The sequence below is a fragment of the Herpailurus yagouaroundi genome, unplaced genomic scaffold (genome assembly GCF_014898765.1).
Source record: "Herpailurus yagouaroundi ecotype Mexico unplaced genomic scaffold, PumYag 165, whole genome shotgun sequence".
Taxonomy (NCBI): domain Eukaryota; kingdom Metazoa; phylum Chordata; class Mammalia; order Carnivora; family Felidae; genus Herpailurus; species Herpailurus yagouaroundi.
The window spans coordinates 27,865,610-27,891,291 of record NW_024412406.1 but is presented as its reverse complement, the minus strand read 5'-3'; the positions used below and the strand labels follow the sequence as shown (position 1 = coordinate 27,891,291).

General features: G+C 43.2%; 1 protein-coding gene and 1 non-coding gene across 2 annotated transcripts; one reads left to right on the top strand and one right to left on the bottom strand.

Moving 5' to 3' along the window:
* Positions 1–11,768: 11,768 nt before the first annotated feature.
* Positions 11,769–11,853, top strand: TRNAR-UCG (transfer RNA arginine (anticodon UCG)). Its single transcript has one exon. It is a non-coding gene; the product is annotated as a tRNA-Arg (tRNA).
* Positions 11,854–15,153: 3,300 nt separating this feature from the next.
* Positions 15,154–25,564, bottom strand: LOC121038308 (glutamate receptor ionotropic, NMDA 2D-like). Its single transcript, XM_040487846.1, has 3 exons — positions 25,551–25,564; positions 24,572–25,493; positions 15,154–15,896 (listed from the first exon to the last, which is right to left on the bottom strand). Exons 1-2 carry the CDS (start codon positions 25,562–25,564, stop codon positions 24,674–24,676), a joined length of 834 nt encoding a protein of 277 aa, XP_040343780.1. The 3' UTR covers positions 15,154–15,896; positions 24,572–24,673.
* Positions 25,565–25,682: the final 118 nt, after the last annotated feature.

The following is a 25,682-nucleotide window of genomic DNA, read 5'->3' as shown; positions in this document are numbered from 1 at the left end:
ATATATATATATTTTACCAGGTTATTCTATTTTAGTGAAATAACTGATACTATTCAAAGGAAGGGAATCAGTTAGCACTATCTTGAAGCACCTCTGAAATATAAACTTCTAAGCTCCCAGTGTTCCCAGCATTGGTGAGCCCAAGCAAGCCTTTGGAAGTGGAATGTACAGAAAGAAGGAAGGAAGGAGGGGAGGAAAAAAGGAAGAAAGGAAGGAAGGAATGAAAGAAACCGTGCCCTCGGAGAGCCTCTTAGTGATATTTTAACCAGCCCCTGTAGCAGACCACTTCTCCCAGAGCGGCTTTGATGTGGACCTATTCATTCGCCTGTTTGCTGTGTTTACCTTGGGAACAGCTTTCCCTCCAAAGGGTAGCTAAGGATACGACAGAATGACTTGAAGGTTTACCCTGTGTGTTAGATGTTTAGTTTGAAATCTGCCACGGTTAACATTAGGGTCAGCGTAAGTGCACAGAAGGACCAACACTGGTGGGCATTACAGAGGCCTCTGTTCCAAGTGCTTTGCGCCCACCATCACAGTGAAGGTCACCCCAGCCCTATTAAGCGAGCACCATTATTACTTGTTTCAAAGACGAGAGGCTCAGACACACACAATATACAAACAGCAGGCCAAGATTAGAAATGAAACATTGGGTTCTGTGAATGATACTCATTCCTCTTTCATTGGCTCCTTTCCCCCTGAGCTCATAATGCATTATCGATCAAGACTGGAAATACAAGAAGTGGGTTGCTTCTTACAGGACAGACAGAATGACTGACGGAGGGATAGAAATCACCCCGTCTCCACCTACCGGCCGGTGCTGGCACCCTGCTGGGGTGGGTGGCCGAAATCTGATTTCAGGCCCTCCCTCCTCTTAACCCTCCACCCAGACTCTCCATCTTGACTAGAATAACAAGACCCAGTTCTCCCTCATTAACCCTGTTTCCTCTGCTTCTCCAGTGTCTATCCCTCCTGATGGTTGAGCCTGTCCTTCAGGATTTTTTAGTCACCCACATTCCTCTGATCCATTCCTTTTTTGCTTAACTTAGCCAGATTTGATTGTTGTAGCCAGCACTCAAAACACCTTCCTCTTTGGAAGTTTTAGGCAATTCACCGCATTGTGAATGACATCAGGTGGCTGAATCCACATGATATGTCACCCCTCAATTTATGAATTGCTATCCTGAGATACCACGAAGTAATTCTTTCCAAGGATGTAACTAATATTAAAGTAGTGGAACTTATAGAAGTCCACCATTTTTTTTTATCCACAATCCTGAAATCCATGCAGCTCTAAAAACTACTGACACTGAATTGAAGTGTGGTTGTTTACGGTCTATTACTTAATGTAAAATTCAAGTTGATGTGACAAAGAAAATGCGCGCTCCTTCCCGCTTTAATGGACTTTTGGCTTCACTCTTCTGTGACGAGCCTGTTGACCTACAGCCACACGGTCCTCCACCAACTGATGGGCCCTTCTGACGAACGTGAACAGCTTCCAGTGATTTCGTAGGTAGTCAGGGGCAAATCTTGGGCCAAATTCTGCCGAATGCGTGAACATTTAGCACCTACATTTAAAACAATCATACCTTCTGATCTTTTATGCCTAGGGAAAGCTTCCCTCTCTGTCCTCAGAACACCTCGGTCCAAAGAAAGCCAGCATGATAGCCCGAGTGCCCTGCGGTGGGTGCAATTGTATGCTGATGGGAGGATAAGCACGGTGGGATGACTCCTTCTGCTGGCCCACGGTCTCTCATCTGAGATTCTAAAATGAAAGCACGCGAACAAACAGACCACTGAAAATCAAGATTATTCTGTGCTGACGTGCTAATGTTTGCTGAGAGATCCCGGTCCCAGACCTCCCTGAGTTATTCACTGATGTATGGCACGCACACAGTATTCTCTTTCTACTCAGCCCCAAGGCTCCGAAAAAGGGATCCAAATCCCATCACTTCCGCACGCAGAGCAGAAGGCCCAGGTAATCCTTCCAATCCCTGCTTATCTTAAATACCACAACTTTCACCAACAGAACATTACGTAGCACATTTCATTCTAGCTGACGAATACATTTTTGGTACCGATTTTAGGAACACGCTCCCTGTAGCCCTTTCCACGGTGAAGTTTCCGATTCAGGTACTAGAAATGCTAGGTTGACCGCACCTGTTCTGTAGGTGAAATAAAATTTGCATAGAAACGATCATCCTCAAGACCCTGACATTTTAAGAAATGTCAACTCTTTGAAATGGAATTCTTTTTAACAATTTATGGTATCCCAGCCACATTTTAAATTGGGAAAGTTTACACAATGTTTAGAAAATACTAGGGGCGCCTGGGTGGCGCAGTCGGTTAAGCGTCCGACTTCAGCCAGGTCACCATCTCGCGGTCCGTGAGTTCGAGCCCCGCGTCAGGCTCTGGGCTGACGGCTCAGAGCCTGGAGCCTGTTTCCGATTCTGTGTCTCCCTCTCTCTCTGCCCCTCCCCCGTTCATGCTCTATCTCTCTCTGTCCCAAAAAAATAAACGTTGAAGAAAAAAATTAAAAAAAAAAAAGAAAATACTAAGCATCATGTAAATCATATTTGAAAACCTAAAGGAGTGTGATTCCAAGCAGCAGCAAAGCATTACTAACAGGGCTCCGCGCCCCACGGCCCCACCCAGTTTCTTTTTTTTCCTAGTGTTTAAAGTAGTATTGCTTAATCCAGTCTGAATGCAGTCTGAGCACGGAAACTGAAACTGTCAATGATTGGTTATGAGGTGGTTATCATCACGATATATATAATATACATATGTATACACACACACACATATGTATATATTTTAAGCAATCGAAAACAAAAACTGTTAAATTGCTTAGAAAATCCATAGATCTCCAATAATGTCTTGAGGTTTCCTAAGGCCCAGGAACCCTACTTTGAAAAACACTAACAATCATGTGAATTTAGCCAGCATACCAAAAGCTCTCCTTCAAGTAGTTCCCTGGGGTGTGATAAAAATGTAAGTATATTTGGCATCCAATGGAGTCCTGCCAAGAAGGACAATAGTGTCTTTTATTTATTTTTTATTTTTTTTTTAACATTTATTCATTTTTTGAGAGGGAGAGAGACAGAGCCTGACGGGGGGAGGGGTAGAGAGAGGGAGACACAGAATCAGAAGCAGGCTCCGGGCTCTGAGTTGTCAGCACAGAGCCTGGGGCGGGGCTTGAACTCACAGACTGCAAGATCATGACCTGAGCTGAAGTCAGACATTTAACCCACTGAGCCACCCAGGGCCCCAACAATAGTTCCTTATAAATGCTAAATAAATTAACATACCTAAATTGCAAAGTTTAGTACATTAAAAATGTAAAGTAAATTAAAGTGAATTAATGTGAAGTAAAATTAAAAAGTAAATGTGAAAGTCATGTGAAGTAAATTTAAAATGAACCAATGCAATTTTAAACGAACCAATAAAATCGCAGTGTGTTTGACGGGAATTTAATTCATTTGAAATTTTAAATGTTTAGCTTTTATCACTGGAAGGGAAAAAATGTAAAGAAATTTCGTGTATTGCATTATCTGGAACTGTTAAAAAACATTTTGCTCATTCTATCCATATATTTTCCGTGTAGTGGAACAAGCATAGTGGATACATTCTACTGTAGGAGGCTATGCCTGAAAATATTCCAAATGGGGGCAGGGGGGACATCTACCACGGTAGTAAGTTGTACTTCAGGAAAGACGAAATAAAGAATGCAAGAGTTTTACCCTCACTAAGGATGCTGTTATGTAAAGAAAGTTTGCTCTTTTTCACAGAAGCCAGGAAAAGGTTAAAAAAAAAAAAAAAAAAGCCTGGCAAAGCTGGACTGATCTAGGACTAAGGTGAGGTTCTAGAACGAAAGGTTCAGGACTCTGGGACAATTCTCATATTCTCGCACATTTATCCAAAGCCAAGAAATTTACAAAAAGAGGTGAACATACTCTAAGGATGGGTTGTAGAGTACAGGGTTATCTGTTTTGTGGCTTTATCTTCCATAGTATACTTTTTTTGTAGGTCAGATTGAATGATAGCATGGGGCTTGCTTGATTGAAATAAGGTACAAACCGTCAATGGTATAAAGCATCACAAATAAAAATGAAGTTGCTCAATATATAATATTGCCGTAATGTGTAGGTTTTTAATGTAGAAACTCAGTTTTTAAATTGTTTGTTTTCAATGTCAATGTAACAACAATCAATAGGTTATGTGTGTTTATACAGATATATATACATATATATACATATGTATATGTAATATTTAATCTACCGGTGGTCAAATTAACAACTGCTATAAAAACATAGGCAATACATACAAGTGACTGAATTCTGTCCTGTTCTCAATCATTTGTTTGGTTCTGTAACTATCTAACCTGGAGTCAGATGTAGCTCTCTGTCGTTACAGTTAGTTGCTTTCTTTTAAGTCTTCCAAAAATAAAGAAAAACCCCTCCAAAGTGCCCCTGGCTCGAAGTTTTCCTGGCTCTTTCTCGGTGGATTCCAGAGGGTTTCATTACATCCTAGACCCGAAGGGCCCCCTGAATAGCAGGAAGAAGCAGAAGAAGGTATCAGTTTAATTGAAAAGAGTCCATTTGCTCCCAAAGATTTTATATAGGTCCCCGCCAGAGACTGTGTCTCTTTCCCAGTGGGACACTTTCTCGGGACGCACGTAAAAAGGAATGAAATTCTGACTAAATGTCTAGCGCCACCTATTGGTAGTTAAGTATATATGGATTCTTGGCGACTGACGTCCCCACCAAAGTGGAAATAGAAGTGATTTTGATGATTGTTTCCAATTCATATGTCCATACGTGTGCTTTACGATAACTGTTGTATTTAAATATTGATGATGATGATGATACAAATTGAGTTATTTTAAGTTATGGTTTGCGTTATTCAGTTTCACAATTCCCTTAAAGCAGCACATGCAGGGACAGTTTACTTTTCAATAGTAAATGGAAAACGGTAGAAAGATCTAGAGTATGAGGAACAATGACATGGCATCTTCATATTTTGTTTTTTATACCTCGTCTTGAAATGCTGTTGTCACCCACAGCACAACGTGCCCTGACTGTACACTGTATCTTTTAACACAGTCTTTGGATTGTTTCTCCCCTGACATCCAAGACTTTGAAATAATAAAGGTATTTAAATACAATTACTTCTCTGTGCCAGGACAAAACGGGCCACCAATGGTGCTGAGACAGCTGGATTTCCGCACGGAACGAATAGAGTTGGACCCTAGCTCACACCACAGACCGCCATAATTAACTAAAAAATGGCTAAACACCTAAACAAAATGTGGCATATACATACGATACAGTATTTATTCAGCCTTAAAAAGGCAGGAAGTTCTGACACATGCTACAACATGGGTGAACTTTGAGAGCGTTATGCTAAGTGAAATAAGCTTCATTTAGGAGGTAGTCAAGTTCATAGAACAGAAGGCAGGATGCTGGCGGCCAGGGGCTGAGAGGGAGACGGGCGTGTGTCATGGTTAGGGAATTTTAGTTTGGCAGATTGAAAAGAGTCGCACAGCAACGTGGATGTACTCAACACCACTGAACTGTATGCTTGCTGAACTTAATGGTTAAGTTCACCACTGAACTTAATGGTTAAAATGGTCCGTTTTGTTATGTGTATTTTACCACAATGAAAAATAGATAAAATCCTAAAAAAAAAAAATGGATCAAACAGAAATGTAAGAGCTGAAACTATAAAATTCACAAAAGGAAACATAGGCATAAGCGTTCATGATCTTGGTTTAGGGAAAGTTTTCTGATTTTTGACACCGAAAGCACAAGCAACCAATGGAAAAAATACACAAAACAGACATCAAAAGGAACAACTTCCACGCTTCCAGGGAGAACCGTTTGCAAATCATATATCTGACAAGAGACTTGTATCTAGAATATAAAAAGAATTCTGGCAACTCAATAATCAAAAGACAACCCAATTTCAAACGGGGCTTAAGAGTTTGAATAGACATTTCTCCAAGGAAGACATACAAACCGCCAATAAGCACATGAAAAGATCCTCAACATCATTACTCATCAGGGAAATGCAAATCAAAACCATAATGAGATGATGGTGTATACCCACTACGATGGCACTAATCAAAAAGACCGCTAATAAGGGGCGCCTGGGTGGCTGAGTTGGTTAAGCGTCCTACTTAGGCTCAGGTCATGATTTCCTGGCTTGTGAGTTCCAGCCGGGAACTGGGCTCTCTGCTGTCAGCACAGAGCCTGCTTGAGCCCTTCTGTCCCCCTCTCTCTCTGCCCTCCCCTGCTCACGCACTATCTCTCTCGAAAAGAAATAAGCATTAAAAAAAAAAAAAAGACTGGTAATAACAAGCATTGGCGAGCATGTAAGCAATTGCAACTCTCGGACGTTGCTGGTGAGATTTTAAAATGGTGCAACCACTTTGGGAAACACTTCAGCAGGTTCCTCAAATGGTTAAATATAGTTACCATATGGTCTAGCAATTCCAGCCCAAGAAAAATGAAAATATGACTCTGCATAAAAACTTGCATACAAATGTGCATAGCAGCATTATTCACAATAGCCCCCAAACAGAAACAACCCACGTATCTATTAGCTGATGAGTGGATGAGTAAAATGCAGCGCACCCCTACAAGGTAATGAATCAACCGGAGAAATAAATGAAGTCACCGATCCAGGCTACAACATGGATGAGCCTTGCTAAGCAAGGGAAACCAGCCACAAAAGACCACAGAGTGTATGATTCCATCTGCATGAAATGTCCCAAACGGGCAAAGCTAGAGAGACAGAAGTAGTTGGTGATTTCCTGGGATTATGGAGGTCTGGGGGGAAATGAGAGGAGACCGCCAAAAGCTTCTTTTTGGGGTGATGAAAACATTTTAAAATTGACTGTGGTTAATTAGTAATTCTAATTAGTAATTTAGTAATTCGCAGATACCTGTGAGTATACTAAAAGCCACCGAATTACACATTTTGAAAGGGTGAATTGTAGAATCTGTGAAACATATTTAAAAAAAAAAAAAAACTGTTGTTAAAAAAAAAGAGAGTGGATGGGTCAATACTAGATTCGCCCGTCATTAAGCTGTGAGATTGATGAAAATAAAGTGAATAAAGCTCAAAAGAGAAATGCCAAACACCTTTCATGGTACTAAGGCATACAAAATGATTCGTTTAGTGACTGTGAGGTTATTACAGTGCTTTATAGCTTGAACATTTATTTTGCTACAGTAATTTCCACTAAAATTGAAAACAGAGACATTGTTCTTACAATCCTCTATCTCCACTCATTCTTTGCAACCGGCAACATGAACTAGTAGCTGAAATCTTGAAATTGTCCCCCAGCTATGACTACTATCCCTCTTCCTGGGATTGTCTTTTATATATGTTAATTTCCTAAATGCACAAGCTGTTATTTTCATTCAGAATGTTAAAGTGACCCGGAGGTAAAAATCATTTAAAAAGTCTTGATTTTCACAGCCTTTTCTGCATTAGAAGCTTAAAGAATCCCCAAGGCAAGGCTTCTCCAAGCCAGGTCTTAAGAACCATCCAGGTGAGAATTTCCTCGGCTGCTTGGTAAAAATGCAGATTAATGCAAGTTACCTCAAACCTACCATACCCCCAGGTGCTTTTTATGCAGACTAGCAGGTGTAGGTTTAGAAATATTTTACTTCCCTACTTCATCAGAGAGGTAAGAGTTTCGAAATCTCATTGCCATATGGAGAATTACAGAATCCTAGAATGTGTAAGCTGAGAGGCACTCAAGAGTAATCTTGGGCAACCCTCTCATTTTATGGAAGAAGAAATGAGATGATTAGCCCAGAGCCATACAGCTATTAGGGGCACAGCCCGACGAGATGGAGCCCAGGCCCAAAGCAGTGTCCTGACTCAGTTGGGACAAAGTTAGGTTGATCGGGGGCCCCTGGAGCACACAATACATCCATCCATAGTTAGCTAGAATCTTGAAGCTTAGTTCTGTATATAAATAGGGTCCAGAGAAGAGAGGAATGAAATAGCATGAAAGAGGTCCCCGTCAAGATGATATTTTAAAGTTTTCTTTGCTAGAGCTCTTCTATATTCTCCAACATAAATTTAAAGTTGAATATGTAGTCTCTGAATAGGATTTCGTGCCGTCTCTTACAATATTATGTAAGTGTATGTAAATAAGAAAGCTCAGTTCCGTATTTGTAGAGTCAACTACTTCTCCTCTCCTTGTTGGACACTTGGGACTCCCCATTAAGAGCTTTCTAAATGTTGAGATGCTTCAACAAAGCAATTTCACAAGTTAGTTTTCTCTCCTTCCTTCTCCCTCTCCCTCTCCTTCTCTCTTTCTCTTTCCTTCTTCTGGTCCTGGAAACTGGCCAGCAAGATTATTTATGGCTCTTAGTTCACTCACACCTTAATAATAAACAGAAGCAGTTTTCTTTTGTTTTTGCATTTCAACAGCATGGTAGTTACAAGTTGGCTCCCATCCGAAAGCCCTCTCCGGGTCTAACGTGCTGTGCTGAGTATATACATGATTAACCAGTACAATACGTGCAGCAAAGAAACCAGGTGAGAGATTTATTGATTCTGGCTGAAACAAATTGAAAAGCAACCTTGAACACTTTGTGAAGTCCATAATGAGTTCCACAAATCAACTCTGGAGCCAGTTTAGCACGTCCATTTAGTTGAGGCAAAGAGCCTGTGTTTGATCTAACTTAATAAAAGTGATTCCAGTGTAAAAACGTAGGTCAACAAAATGACGAGATTCTAAAATTCCAAGGGGTGTTTTGTGTGTGTGTGTGTGTGTGTGTGTGTGTGTGTGTTTACTAAGAGAAATGCATTTATTTCAAATAGAATTAATGATTTTGGTAACAGATGACATTTTGTTAGATATTTGGGGGATTCCTTCTACTAATGAATACTTTGTGATTGATTTGTGGAATGAACAAGTGTCCCCACGTAAAGCCGATTGCAAGTAAAATTCAATGACTTGGACTTTCTAGAAAATTTCTCTGCCTCTCGGGAGTCAGAATTCAAACTGGGACTGTAAACTAGAACAAAGAGTTATTGAGTGTAGTTGATATCACAGAACAGAATTTTGCTGTAGTGATATTTACCTCATCCGAGTTAAATATATTAACTGACAACATGAAGAGGCCATGTCTTCTGAAATTCACTAGAAGGTTAAAATATCGGAGTAATCAGAGCAGCATAGAGAATAACAATTATTTAACTCGCTTGCACCAATTGACTACGTAACATGAGAAATGGAGAGAATGTGTGTATCTGAGCACATATGAATGATCAGGATAGTACAGACACAATCTCAGCCTCAAATTTTTCATCGTGGATGTTTTCTGCCGGTTTGTTTGTTCTGTTTGGGAACCATAAAAGGAATATATCAAATATATCTTCCCTTGGATCTTAAATTTTGTTCGCAACATTTTTCAGTTTAGGTTAGGGATTATCTGGTTCTCTAGCAGTAGAGAATTCCCTTTGTGTGGGAAGATCATAACTAGGTTAAAGTGAGCACAGGTAAATCATCCAGTCAGCTATCAGGAAGTTTGATTCTTTTACAAGGCTGCAACCTCCTTTTTTCCTGGCCCCAAATAAAAATGACTAAGTTCCCCGAAGGGTGGGGTGATAAGAGAATCAAAAACGAGTAACCGTGCTGCATTCTGGCTGCAATCGGACTCCTTGTTTTGGTAGAAAAACCCGCAGATTTAAGAACTGAATAGTAAGCCCTCAGTCTATTGCTTACAACTAGAAGAACTCTGTCTTCTCTAGGCAAATGTTTCCAGACAGAAAACCTACCATAATCAATTTTAGAAAAATATTCCTCTTTGAGGCAGGAAGGACAAATAAGATGTTTAAACGGCAGCTGGTAAAAATCATTTGCTAACCCTCAGTGTGGTAGCTGAGGCCGCCCTGACCCACAGCCGTGATGTCTTGCTTCGCAGAGAACTGGCAGTGGGGTCTTGCACTGACCGAGAACTCCAGCGATTGCCACATCAAGCAAGACATGTTGCCACTCATGCTTAAATCTGAAAGCCGTCTGGTTAGGGTACAGCTCAATGTGTAGACAAAGAAGGCTTTTCTTTGTCATTTTGAGTCCTCGGAAAACTAGAGAATGCATTTTTGCGCAGAACATGGTCATGTGCCTTTTCAATCCCTTTGTGAAAATTATTTAAGAGGATAACGTATTGACTACGGATGAGAATTTTCTCCTACGCAAACATTTTTCAAGTTCATGCAATCCCCAACCTTATTTAATACCACTGAGCGTGATGCTGAATTTTTCTGGAATATGTTATCAAGTTCCCAAATGAACAAGCAAGAGCATACCCGGTAAACATATACAACCAACACGTATTAGGAAAACGGAAAAGGGTTGTGTGTTGAAACTTTCTTCCCATCTTACTGTTACTCTAGTGTCGTTTTGAACTTGATCAACATAAGGTAAACTTATCTTTTTTTTTCTCCTTTTTTCAAAGTTCATCAGTATTCCAGCCATAAACTTTAATTGCCATTTAATTTTAATGAGAGTGAGAAAGAGAGGGTGAAAACTCACTTTACCCATTCCAGGCAGGAAGGTGGAAAGAGAGGAAACACCTCATTTAGGATTCTGAGGTAGATTTGTACAATGCTTTAAGCAAGATTCTTTCAAAAGTAACCATAAAGTCAAGTTGGAAATAAGACGTAAAATAATAAATCAGGTTTAAAATCAAACTTGTCAGATGTTAAAATTGTCCTATGACTAATCATAAATCCATTAGTTTATGTGCTAGAACATTTTTCTATTAACTACTATGGAAGAGAAGCTAATTCATTTACTGCTAATGTGGAAATGAGCCTGTGGGGGGACGGGGGTGGGGGGGTAGTGCAGGGGAATAGGGAAGGAATAATATCCTGATTGGTGCAACCCTAGTGTCTGTTACCCTCCGACCAGGTTTCAATTTCAAACAAAACTTTTCATATCTGTGTCTTTTCCAGATTGTCTCTGATTTCTAATTTTCTAAATTTTTTTAATGTTTATTTTTGAGAGAGTGAGACAGAGAGACAGACAGAGCATGAGCAGGGGAAGGGGCAGAGGGAGAGGAGGACACAGAATCCAAAGCGGGCTCCAGGCTCTGAGCTGTCAGCACAGAGTGGGATATGGGGCTCGAACCCACGAACCACGAGACCGTGACCGGAGCTGAAGTTGGATGCTTAACAGACTGAGCCACCCAGGCGCCCCTGATTTCTAATTTTTTAAAATAGCAGTTTTACTGTTATGATTGACATACTATATGATTCACCCATTTCAAATGTACCATTGAGTGGTTATTAGCAAACTCAGAACTGTGTGGTCATCCCCTCAATCAAGTTTACAGCACTCCATCACCCTACAAAGAAGCCCTAACCCTTTTAGCCATCACCCCGGTTTCTCCGTACCCCCAGCCCAAGCAACTGATCATCTATTTTCTGTCTATGGATTTGCCCACTCTGTACCCCTCATATAAATGGAATCATGCAGTATGTGGTCCTTTGAGGAAAACCTTTTCATCTGTGACTAATTTTGAAAACTTACAGAGGGTTACTAAAAACTTACACAAAAATCCATTTTTCCTTTATCCAAATTCATCTATTTTAACTAAATGTTAGTGGGTTTCAATGTCTTCGTTCCTGCAGCAATACAACAGTAAAAAAAATTCTATTTATGTATGAATGGTCTGTGATTGCTTATAAATAATTTGGATTGTCATTTTGAACATTCTTAAAATTACTTGAAATTTTGGGGTGCCTGGCTGGCTCAGTTGGTTGAGCATCTGACTTCGGCTCAGGTAGTGATTTTGCAGTTCGTGGGTTCAAGCCCCACATCGGGCTCTGTGCTGACAGCTCAGAGCCTGGAGTCTGTTTCAGATTCTCTGTCTCCCTCTCTCTCTGCCCCTTCCCCGCTCATGCTCTGTCTCTCTGTCTCCAAAATAAATAAACATTAAAAAAATGTCTTGAAATTTCAGGGATAGATATGTATTTGATACAGGCCAAATGATTCTTTTTGCATGAGCCCAGAAATACACGAAAGTGTAAGACTCTAGCAAGTGAAATGAACTGAACACAATACACAAGAAATAGGATTTGAGAAAGCCAAAACGATGCCAACCCCTTTTCCACCATTCTTATCAAATTGCGATGATAATTAACTAGTCTTTATTAAGCACTTTGTGTCCCAAAGTGGTATAAGGAGGTATAAAGTGGTATAAAGAGGCATCTGAACAGTGGTCAATTTTAACAAAAATAACCAACTGCAATATACTGGGGTCTGTACTCTGTTAGCAAAATTTTGAAAAGTAGCAGGGCGCCTGGCTGGCTCCGTTAGAAGGGCATGCGACTGGTGATCTCAGGGCCGTGAGTTCCAGCCCCACGTCGGGTGTAGAGATTACTCAAACAAATGAATAAAGTTTTTAAAAGTTTTCGAAAGATCGCCACGGAAGACATAAATAGTCAACTCTCTCTGGGAGGAAGCCACTACAGGAATCATAGAAAGGGATGTAGCTGAAGAAAAACTTGAGTCCTAATTTTTCCCCTTTGGCAAAAAGACATTAAAGGTGGCCCAGGCAACGTCTGTTTTATGGGAAAAGTGGTAAGATGAAGTTAAGAAGATGCTTTGTTCTGGAGTTTTATTATCTTAGGCCTAAGAGCCTAAGGTACATGTTTTGCTTGTTGGTTTTTTAGGAATAATAGTATTCAGGGTACCTACCATACATTTAAACTAGCACACATTACGTTTTTCCTCTATGTTGGCACAATTCTATCATATCATTAACACCTTACTACTTTTACTATGTTAGCAGTGTTCTTCCTCAGGAAGAGGACCACGGGAAGGCTTGTAATACAGATTCCCCAGGCCCTCGGGAGGAGTCTGGGAGACACGGCTGGGAGCATGCTACCCTTGGAGTCCATAATGGGAAGCTAAGTTCAGGACACTGCGTTACCACATTAGTCTATGGATAGAAAGTATCACTACAAAAATACTGAATGAAAAGCATGTTGACCTAAGTGTTCAAGCCAGGCTGGAGTGCTCACAGTAATCGAAGGCAACCGGAGTCCTTCAAGCCCTGGGAGAATGACACACAGGCCAGCAGGGAAATGGTGGAAATGGCCTTTTTACACGTGAGAAACCGTGTTAACAGCATGGAACAGTAGAAAAAGCATAAACTGTGAAACTTCCCAGATTTGTGACTCTGGGGGATCGTTTTATCTCTCTGAACTTCATTTTCTTCTTGTGGGGGTGGGGGGAGGGGAAGGAAGCCGTATGAATATCTAAGCAGTAGGGTTATTTTGAAGATGAATTTGAAGTATGTACATAAAAAAACTTTGCAGAGTGCGAAGTATAAATATTCTTATATTTTGCAAAACAACAAAGGGCTTTTCCTCATTGATGCGCTTAAAAATGCAGTATCCCCTTTAAAAAAAAAATGAACTTACATACCAGAAGGGAGGTGGGTGGGGGCTGGCTGAAATAGGCAATGGCACTTGACCATTGGAGGGCACTTGCCATGATGAGCACTGGGTGATGTATGGAAGTGGTGATTCACCATATTGTACATCTGAAACTAATAGGACACTGTATCTTAACTGACTGGAATTTAAATAAAAACTTTATTTATTTTTAAATGTTTATTTATTTTTGAGAAAAAGGGAGAGAGAGAGAGGGAGGGCAGAAAGTGAGCGAGACAGGGAATGCCAAGCCGTCCCTGTGCGGTCAGTGCAGAGCCCCATGTGGGGCTCGAACCATGAGCACTGAGATCATGACCTGAACTGAAATCAAGAGTCAGATGTTTAACTGAGTGAGCCACCCGGGGGCCCCTTAAATAAAAACTTTTAAGAAATTAAAACATGGGGGCCCCTGGGTGGCTCAGTCGGTTGAGCATCCAACTTCGGCTCAGGTCATGATCTCACACAGTCTATGGGTTTGAGCCCCAAGCAGGGCTTTGAGCTGACAGCGCGGAGCCTGCTTCAGATTCTCTCTCTGTCTCCCTCTCTCTCTGCCCCTCCTCTGCTTGCGCTCGGTCTCTCAAAACTAAACGTTAAAAAAAAAAAAAAGAAATGTAAAACTGAGGGAATGTGACTCCACCATTTAAGCAGCTTTAAGCCTACTGCTAAATGCAACTTAGAATGGAAAGCATTTTGGATGAACGGTTCAGTGTCTGCCTGGAAAATGCAATTTCTCCCCAATGAACAATTGCAAACCCTCGTCTGAACGAAGGCCGTAGTATGGCAGCAATGTGTTAAGAGGTACAAACAATGAATCAATGTTATTATATGTAAATATCTCCCATACACAGAAACTTGTGACCACAGCTCTTTGTTGATGGTGATGGGAACAAAAGGAAGATGGGACCCGACGGGCCTTGTGACAGCCAGGACAGCCAGGACTCCGGGTTGTAGTTAGAAGTTAGATGAGCGGGGGATGGTGTGGAGAGTTTGCCTCCCAAGTCTGATCTCATTAGAAAGACAAAGGCACCTCACGAGCCTAGGCCATTCGTTACATGCGATCTACAGGATGGCATGTGTGTTGTCACAGCTCCAAATGCCTTAGGGAAAGGACTACATCCTTTGATTTCCCAGATTGGCTATTAGAAACGTCGCGTCAGTTTTTTCATTGGTAAAACAGAAGAAATTAAATACGTATATGTAATTTATATAGATGATATGTAGGAGTATCTATCGGATAATCATATAGGCTTCAATTTGGCAGCAGGAGAAAGAATTCACATCTGTGACTTAGAAGCAGGCCATCAGAAGGTGAGGTTAACCTAATTCTCCCTTTCGTCCTTGCTAGAGTTTGCCGTCCAGGCCTTTTAGTCCTTCTACGTCCACACTAAATCTGGGCAGGGAGGCGGAATGCTTTCCTGTCTCTACCCACCACAACACGCAGCCTCCTGGTGCCACAGTAAATAATGTCAACAAGGGGGGTGGTTGATTTGGCACTTAGTAGCAATAGAGGTTTTCATCTAGTATCACGTTTATAGTCAATTTGTTACCTCCTTTGAAAAGAATAAAGAAAGGGGAGCCTGGGTGGCTCCGTCGCTTGAGTGTGGCTCCTGATTTGGGCTCAGGTCGCTATCCCAGGGTCGTGGGATCGAGCTCCGCTTCGGGCTCTGTGCTGAGTGTGGAGCCTGCTTGGGATTCTCTCTCTCCCTCTCTCCCTCTCTCGCTCTCTCTCTCTTTCTCAAATTAATTAATTAACGAAAACAATAAAGAAGGACTAGGAACCTGAAAGTGCAAGATGAGAAAAAGGCTGCTGTTTTAAGGTTCCGGGTTTTCTGAGAGAGGCTCTCAGAGGTCTCTGTGCCGTGGGGTGGGACAGGGCGCCGTCCCGCCCAGCCTGCGGGGCAGAGGCAGAGATCTCGCAAGGGAGCAGGTCGGGGTAGCGATGCAAGAGTTCGGTGCACATCAGATGAACCTTTTAACCAAAAACGGGGGCTTGTATTTTGCACGACTTTGCCATTTCACGTTTCTAGCGATTCATTTTTACCGTCTTCTGAAAGTGTCCACGTGCGACAGGTTGGCAAAAAAGAAAAAACCCGATCCTTCTCCACAGACGGTTGGAGAAGCTGTGCTTTCAAGAACGCGTCATCGCGATCAGCCTTTCGACTACGGGGTCATTTTCTCCGCAGAAATAGTGCCGTGGGCGTAGAGAGAGGGGGTGGGGAGGGGTTCCTGGCCTCAGATCTCGCTGTTGTTTGCTGTGGGCGTGGGGGTCTTTCTTAGTCAACCTGCAGGTGGCTTGGTAGAGATTCCTTCTTCCCAGCTCCTGGCTCCAGGTGATAGCTGTGGTCTCATCCCCTCAACAAACACCTTCAAAGAGCTAGCTGTAGATATGAAGAGGGCAGGAAGATTGGCTTTCTCCAAAGACAGAGAGACTGGAGGGGGAGGGGGGAGGTGAAAATCATATTCTTAATCACAAACAAACACAATTAACCGGCAACTGGATTAAGATACCTAATCAGTCAAAATTATTTAGAGGCTCTTATAACCATCACCCTTCTTTTGAAAGTTCTTAGTTACTCTGTGAGATAATACTCTGTTAATGAACTACATGTCCATAGGGAGCATTCCTCCCTCTTAAAGCGACCAATATGAGGCTTCAATGAAAGCAATGCAAGCTCTCAGGGGGAAGAGTGTGTCAAAGAAATGACAAGACATGGAAATGACTAGTGAGCCACTAACCAGCAGTCAAAAGTGTCCCCAGTTTTGCTCCGACTGAGGGCACGGGGAAATCATCTACTGACTGAGCTCAGTCTCCGGCAATCATTCATTCGCTCAACAAATCTTGCTGAGTCCCCCTGATGTGCCAGTCACCATCTGTCCTGGGCACAGTGGATCCAGGAAAATGCACAACACAGATAACGTCTCAGGGAGCTGGCATTTTAATGGGGAGAGGAATGGATGGCAAACAGAGAAATATGAAATATGATGACTGCCGATAATAAAATTATAAAGCAGGTGAGAGAACAGAGTGTGATAGGTTTGTCGGGGAGGTGGCGGACATTGGCTACTTTAGGTAGGATGGTCTCAGACTAGGTGTCATCATTCAATGAGGGAGCCATAAAAAAATATCGGGGGCTTTGGTTCCATTGCAGAGGGAGGAGAATGTAGGCTTCGAGGAGGAAGCAGCTTGGGCTATTTTAAGAACAGGGAGAGGCCGGTTGGCTAGAATATCGTGATGCGGGCACAGAGCAGAGAGGTGGGACTAGAGAGAGAGAGGTAAGAGCTAGTTTATGCGGGACCGCATAGGCTACCGCAATGGATAGGATGCCTCCAGAGGGTTGAACTGGGATTGGTGATTATACGTGAGGCTCAAGCATCAGAAATGTTCACTATTAAAAGGTACCCAAATCAATTGCTAGTCAAAAGCGTTGAAAAGCATTTACATTACTTACCTTTATTTTTTTTTTTAATTTATAATGTTTTTATTTATTTTTGAGAGACAGAGTGTGAGCAAGGGAGGGACAGAGAGAGACAGAGAGAGAGAGACAGAATCCAAAGCAGGCTCCAGGCTCTGAGCTGTCAGCACAGAGCCCCACGCGGGGCCCGAACTCACAAACCGTGAGGTCATGACCTGAGCCGAAGTCGGGTGCTCAACGGACTGAGCCGCCCAGGCGCCCCAACATTACTCATCTTTAGAAATATGCTACTCTAATTCATCTGTTAAATAGAATAAACTAAGTAATGGCAAAATCAGACTAGTATAAGCCCTTCAACTACTTAAACCGTGCAAGAATTAAAGGTTCAGTGTGAACAACTCTTCCACGACTCAGTTGGTCTATTACATATGTTTTGTAAGTCTCACTCTGTACAGTGATCAAACCAGTTGATTCATCGTCATTAAATCATTCATGCCTACGGTCTTCACTTGACTAGAGGCTGCCCCTTCTGGCTCTGGGATGTTTGATCACCATGTTTTCTGAAGAAACAACCCAGTAAGACTTTCCTCCTTCGGATCTGAAAAGGAAGAAAAGATTTGCCCAGCAGAGACGAGCCTGGGGTGAGCCCTGGGCTGTCCACTGCAACTGAACTTGTACCAGCTCACTGTGCGGGTTGTGGGGGTGGGGGGGCGGTTGAGGGGGGTAGAGGAGATTAGCAGGGCAGCTCCAAGCTATGCCGAGAGAAAGCAGCCATGGAAGATGCAGTTTGGGGGGGGGGGTGCTGAGCCCAGTTTGGAGGCTCAGAGGCTGGTCTTCGTTTTAATACTGTTCCACCAAACTTTCTCTCTCATGCTGAAGATGGAAATGATTCATGGGAATTCACTCATGCATAGAAGCAGGGTAAATGAGATTGGTGAACCTCTGCACTTTGGGCAAGTCGTGAAATCTGCCTTGTTATGCATTATTTTCTTCATGTAAGATCATGAAGAGTAATGTCTGTGTGGGTGTGGCTGACAGAAGGGAGAGGCAATATATTTATGTAGTATTTCCTCAAAGTGGCCACACATTCCCATGAACGCTTCTGGAAAATGTTATTTAACACTTATCCCTCTTGCTTCCTTAGAGTTTTTCGTAAAAGAAATCCTCCTAGGTCGAGCCCGTCTCTAGTTTTCCTTTAGCTCTGACGGAAAGCCCAAGGGATATATTTTTTTCATATTTTATTTTTAAGTAATCTCTGAGCTCAACATGGAGCTCGACCTTACAACCCCAAGGTCTAGAGTCATGTGCTGTATGGAGTGAGCCAGCCAGGTGCCCCTAGTTTTTTTGGTTTTAAAGGTACAATCTTGTAGTTCCAAAAGTATGGGTGACCTCATTCGAAACAAACAAAAGTAATGTCTTGTAATTTTTTAAAATATTTATTTATTTTTGAGAGAGAGAGAGAGAGAGAGAGAGAGAGCACAAGCAGGGGAGGGGCAGACAGAGAGGGAGACACAGAATCCGCAGCAGGTTCCAGGCTCTGAGCTGTTAGCACAGAGCCTGATGCAGGGCTCGAACTCACGAACCAGGAGATCGTGACCTGAGCTGAAGTCAGAGGCTTAACCGACTGAGCCACCCAGGCTCCCCTGTAATTTTGTTCTTAAGTTATTCCTGAGGAATATGCTGGGGAGTAAAGATAGTGAAGAAGAAGACTTTGACATTATGCTTTATGGTCACCTTTTATACTTACAATAATTTTCACATAAATTGAAACACGTAATGCTTTCTTTCCCTTGCTTCTAAACATGGCAAGTGGAGTTCATACAGAGGTATTTATGGGCCTGGGAGCCAAGAGCAGGCAGGTGGAGCGGTAAGAAGACTGATTGCATCAAGCAAATACGCAGATATCTCGAGGGTAATGGGAACCAGGTGTCTTACTCTTGGAAAGGGATTTACAAATATGGAAAGGCAGTGGGCTAGCAAGAACTCTGAGACATTGGATTGGCATTGGAGATAGCCTCAATTAACTCATGGTTTTAATAGATTTTAGAGGTTGGGGCACCTGGGTGGCTCAGTCGGTTAAGCGTCCGACTTCGGCTCAGGTCACGATCTCGCGGTCCGTGGGTTCGAGCCCCACGTCAGGCTCTGGGCTGATGGCTCGGAGCCTGGAGCCTGCTTCGGGTTCTGTGTCTCCCTCTCTCTCTGCCCCTCCCCTGTTCATGCTCTGTCTCTCTCTGTCTCAAAAATAAATAAACGTTAAAAAAAATTTAATAGATTTTAGAGGTAGATAAGGACATACGGTAGATACATGTGTATATGTACTTGCACACGTGGATGCATGTTTCCCAGCTCTGTCTGCTCAGTGTATGCAGGAGCGGTGGTGCCCCGGTATCTATGACAACCAAGATCCTGGTTTCCAAATGCCATCCTCCACCGAAAGATGCCCTTGATTCCTTGGAGAAATGACTGAATCAGGGCTAAGGCAGGGGATGTTCAAGATGAGCCTGGGCTATCTTGTTATGCTCAAAAGTAAGGAAATGGCCAAAGACTGATAAGGACATAGCCAAAGGACACAGGAGCCAGCTCGAAAGGTGCCCAAATCTGCGTTGACCAAAATGTCGACACCTTGAACAGCCAAACAAATAACACCAGTTCAGGATGACTATCCAATGAATAAAGAAGGAATCCATGAATCCATCCTGATATAAATAAATAAACAAACAAATAAATAAGTGGATAAACTTCTGTATACTAGAAGGAATAAATAAATATAGAAGAAATGATAGGAATAGAAAACCACCATTTGTCACCCATCTAAGTGGATGCTAAGGCAGGTGGGTGGAGGTTTGAGGAGGAGTATGATAGGAGTATAATGGCAGAACTCCCCCTACAAAAAAACACTTCTCAGTTGCACAGGGGAAAAGGATGATGGGACGGCGGAGAAACTGGGCAGATATCAATGTCATCAGGTGACCAAGGCTACTTCGCCAGTGACGATATGGGCTGACATCTAGCCTCCCTGAGAAGAGCACATTCCCATTTGGGCAGATTTCCTACCAAGGCTATGTGAGCCCATAGCAGACAGACTTCATCGCGGAACATCTTTTGGGAATGAAAACCCCGCATTCTTCAAAACTATAAAGGTTATAAGAGACAAGAAAGACCATGAACCGAGGAACTGTTTCCAATGGAAGTCTGAAGAGACACAATAACTAAATACAATGTGTGATCCTGGACTGAACATTGGACCAGAAAAAAAAAAAAAAAGAGAGAGTTTGTTAGAGCAGTTTGCAAAATTTGAGTTGGGCATGGGGCTTAGATGGATGGTAGTGATGTTTATTTCCTGATTTGTTTGGTTGTTTGGTGGTCATATGGGAGTGTGTTCCATAGAATGAGGGAGACATTGCATCACAGCTTTGCTCTTAACCGGTTCAGAAAAAGGCTAATGACATACGTGGCTATGTTTTATTATATAAGATATAACATAATACACTGATGTATCACATAGTTATGTAGTATCCAGAATGTATTGGTATATGTTAGTGATAACGAATATATGTGTCGTATATTTATATTGTTCTATACATTACACATTTTTAGAAAGGGAGAGTGAGCTAAAGTAAATGCGGGGAAAAGTCCTTGTTTATTTAGACAGAAATGGAGCAAAAGTGATAAAATGCTGCCAAATTGTCTTAGTGACGGTGATGCAGTTTTTTATACTATTCTTGCAACTTCTAAGTTTGTAGTTATTTCAAAATAAATGATTTTAAAAGAGCACCTGCGTGTTTACATACGTGCATAAGTAACAAGTGCTTTCCTATATTAGCGTAGTATGTGAAATTACCTGGGCAAGACATTTCCATGTTCCCAAATTCTCTCTAGGGTAATTATAAAGAACTCGGAAAAAAGCAGGGTGTGGGTTATGCAGTCCCTTTCTGCCCTAAGATTCTGTCAATGTCAGGTGAGTTGCAGGGAAATGTTACATAAAAAGAAAGTGTAAGAAAGAAAGAGTTGCCTATTTGACTCCAAATTCCAGTTTTAAATTAGCCACTGAAATAACCTATTAGCTTTACTAAAATAATGGTTATCCAGTAAAGCCATGGTCTTAATTCATAAAAATAGCATCTGCTTTGCCCTGGATCAAAGCTGAGACCTTCTGCATAGTAATGAGTTAAAAAAATAAAAAGCTTTTGCTCTAAAAACAGCAACATTCCATTATTGCCCAAAGTAGTGCAGTCAATTGAGGAGGCAGTGTCACTGACTCACTGTTTACCTAGTGGCGAGTTACTGAACAACCACAACTAGACTGGAGAATCTTTTCATTATGCTACACTGAAAGATCCAGGCAAGGTTTGTACGTTTGGGGTCATTCTTCCTTTAAATATATGTGTACAGGCATAGTTACCAAAACTGAACTCTGTCTCTATGACTTTAGAACAATCTAGTCCTACCCAGATAAGTACTGGTTGCAAGGTGTCTCTTTGCATTTCAAAGATTTCCTTTTTTTTCCCCCAAAGTTTATTTATGTATTGAGAAAGAGAGAAAGAGAGAGAGTGCACAAGTCGGAAGGCAGGGGTGGACAGAGAGAGAGGGAGACAGAGAAACCCAAACAGGCTCCAGGCTGTCAGCACAGAGCCCGACGTGGGGCTCGATCTTACAAACCGTGAGATCGTGACCTAGGCTGAAACCAAGAGCAAGTTGGACGCTTAACCCACTGAGCTACCCACGTGCCCCTGCATTTCAAAGATCTTCTAATAGAATATTGAATGTCTTATGAATCTATGTATTTTTTTCTTGCCAGTCTTCACACAGTTCCAGAAGGTTGACATGCATAAAACAAACATATTTTTTTTACCACCAAAGTTAAAATGTCATATTCACATGTAATTGTAAAATGCACAATAGGTTATAGAACTCTCAAAACATTTGCCAATAGACAATTTTGATGAAAGCATGACAATGTTGTTTATTACTAGTTGTAAGAGATGCTACAATAGTATGAAATTCCATTTATGTTTTTCTTGAAAACATTTCTTTAGTTGTTAATAATGCATTTACCTTCAGTACTATGGTAGCTTTTTAAAATTTATTCTCAACAAACTGAGGGTTGATGGGGGGTGGGAGGGAGGAGAGGGTGGGTGATGGGTATTGAAGAGGGCATCTTTTGGGATGAGCACTGGGTGTTGTATGGAAACCAATCTGACAATAAATTTCACATATTAAAAAAATAAATAAAAAATAAATAAATATAATGAGTATCTATTTGGGGATTTAAAAAAATAATAAAATACAATTTATTCTCCTAGGGCACCTGGGTGGCTCAGTCAGTAAAGCATCTGACTCTTGATTTTGGCTCAGGTTATGATCTCATGGTTTGTGGGACTGACCTCCCCGTCCAGCTGTGTGCTGACAGCTTGGAACCTGTGTGGATTCACTCCCTCCCTCCCTCTCTCTCTCTGCCACTCCCCTGCACGTGCGCACTCTCTTTCTCTCTCTCTTAAAATAAATAGGTAAATATTTAAAATAAAATGTATTCTCCCACCATGCCTTCATATGCTAGCATGCATTAATTTAAATTTTATTATTAAATACCTGTGTTAATGCTTATCATGTCCCAGGCCCTATGCTAAGCAGTTTATGGACAATTAACTCATTTCATCTTCATAAGACTCTCTGATGTTATTACCATAACTATATTCCATTTGACAGAGGAGGCTTATAGGATAAGTACTATGTCCAGATAAACTGGTGATAAAGTGTAGAATGTGAATTCAATCCCAAACAGTTCAACTCCCAAATCTGTGCCCATAACCAGTCAATGTACCAGTATACATTGACAATTATTTGTTGATGAAAAGAATAAATTATTCGCTTGTCTTTTAGACTGGTTTGGAAGCAGGAAGCAAATTACCCAATTGCTCTGTGCCTTAATTTTCCACTTTGTCATTAGGATTAATATTTGCCATTCATCACTCTCCCACACAGCAGTAAGAATGGAGAGAGTTTATTTTACCTAGCTGTTCCAGAATACACTGTTATGCCTTAAAGGCATGGTCAGCAGTAGGTCTAGAGACTAATAGTATAAACCTTAATATGTGACAAGACCCCCCCAAGAATTTCATATAATTAACTAAGTCTCGTTCAGTCTGAACGAATGGAAGTAGACAGGTAGAGCTTTGAAGACCTCAACTACCTTATATTTGAACTTGATCCCCACATAACTCTGAATTGTCTTCATTTTTCCAGCCAAAGTAGAATTTGTTCACGACACACAAATATAATACCCGAATACTATTTGTTCAATGACACTCAAAATAAATGAGATGTCATCTAGGGCTCAGATTACGTGATAGAATAAAAACTCCTAGTTGTATTTCTTCCGAATGCAAATGCCTTCTTGTTACAGCCCTGCATCTCTGATATTTAAAAAATGATCACGACTTGGTTAGGGGCCCTACCGGAAGCTTGTGTGCAAGAATCCTCGTCCATCTCTACCTGTCTGCTATCATTATTTCGTCCCTACAAACACCATCAGGCCCTTCACCGGCTGGAGAGATGACCCGGAAAGAAACTCAAAACAAGACCCACCGCTGATAACAAGGGGGGTCCAAACATCCTGTCATGTGACCTGGAGCAAGTTTCCTATGTTTCTTCACTCTCTTTCTCCTTGTCTGAAAAATGGGGATAATAATGAAGGCTGCCTCCCTCCAGGGCTGCGGTGAGAATCAGATGAGTTCATGTGTGTGAAACGGCTTTGCAACCTGTCCTCTACGATTATGAAGAAATTTTAATACTAAAGGTTTTGATTGTGAAAAAAGGCATCAAGGTAGAAATTTGGTTATGCATCATATCCATGTGCGGACATGTACATTCCTGGGCTGGACACCCCCCACCCCCAACCTTCCGGTTCCTCACCCTGGGCTGGACACCCGCCCCCCCGCCCCACCCCGGCCCCGCTTCTGGTTCAGAAAAGCAATAGGACTGGCGTGAATCCTCAGAAGTGGTGAGATTTCAGGTGCTCCATGACTGGAGGCCCAGATGATGAAGGAGGGGTTGAGAGAGAACAGTGCAGACTTTAAAAAGTACTGACGGAGTTTTTGGCAAGGTCAAAGAAGTGGAAGAAAAAAAAATTCAGACCACAGAGGTCAATGGGAGGCTGACTGCAAAGGAAGCCAGCAAAGATTCCCAATACTTTCCCTTCTGCCTAGAAACCGGAGCCTGGGTGGCTCAGCTGCTTAAGCATCCAACTTTGGCTCAGGTCATGATCTCATGGTTGGTGGGTTCGAGCCCTGCGTCAGGCTCTGTGCTGACAGCTCAGAGCCTGGAGCCTGCTTCAGATTCTGTGTCTCCCTCTCTCTCTGCCCCTCCCTCGCTCATGCTCTGTCTCTCTCTCTCTCTCTCTCTCTCTCTAAAAGTTAATAAATGTTAAAAAAAAATCTTTTAATGAAAAAAAAAGAAACTTTGGAAGTCAACTCAGGCGCCTTTCAAAATCTGATACGCTTAAGACTCAAGCTGCTCAGAAGAGCTGGTGGTAATGAGTGCCGTCAGGAGTGGCCTGTCCTATGACCTATTAACTTTGATCACTTTCATGATCACAGAACGCACCCCTCGCCCTAACCAACCACCTGCCCAAATCCAGCCCTGCTGACTAGGGAAACTTGGCAGCGTTTTCTGGATGCAAAGGCAACTCTTACCTCTCCTAGACTTGGCCTACTGATGTCGGCATCACCTTCACATGCCGGGCACAAATGATTACAGTAGAACAGGCCCAGAACATCCAGCTGGAGGTGAATAAATCAGAGAGGAAGACGAATGTCCTGCATTGTGCGTTCCTCGGAGCCAGGAGCCATGACCGCCCTCCCTCGGGTGGGAGGGTGAGTGCCCCTCTCACAGTGGGCATGGTGCCGGGAAGACTGGTGGCTTGAAGCTCTGGCTTGTTCTAAGGTGTGAGGAGGGTGGGGGTGGGCCAGCAGAAGCGGATGCACAGAAGCCACGCCACTACTGAAATTCCCGTTAACGTCGCAAGGCAGATACGGAGGGGCCGGCAGGACGGTGTGCGCCTGGAAAACGGGGGGGGGGGGGGCAGCTCTGCCTTCACCCCAACCGCCGCCCCCCCTCCAATCCCGGGGGTCTGAGGTTCTCCATGCCAGAGAATAAAGGGAAGGAGTCCACACTTCACCCAGGACTCCGGAGGAGGCTGGGGGCGGGAGGGGGTGCGGCTCTAAGAAACACCCCCGCGGACGAGTTTCTGAGCAGGGAAGTGCACCGGGAACAGCGCATTTCCTGCTTCGCCGGTGCAAACCCCAGGCGGAGCCAAGCGGGAACTGGGTTACGACCGAGGAGTCGCCAGCTGCCAGGGCGGGGCTCGGCGGCGGCCTCGAGGGGTCCGCGCGCGGTGGAGGGAGTCGGGCGGAGGCACGGCGACAGGGCGTGAGAGCAAAACGCCGTCCTCGAGCGGCGCCGGCGGCGCCGAAGCCCTCTCGCCGCCGTCCTTTTTCGGCCCCCGCGGCGAAGGCGCGCAGAGCCCAGGGGCAGGGCCGAGAGCCAGGTGCCGGCCGGGTCCGTGGGGCCCTGACCCCGGGAAGGGGCGACGAGGGGCGGCCGAGCGGGTGGCCGCTGCCCCCCCCCCGGCGCGCCCCCCCCCCCCCCCACCCCTTCCATCTCGCCCGCGGCCTTCGGCCTCGCATCGCGGACCCACGGGGGACTGGCCCGGGGGACGGGGAGGAGACGCGCCGGGCACCCAGACGCGCGGCGGCGCCGCCGGGTGGGCGCCGGGGCGCGCCGTGCGAACGCGAGGCGTCGGGC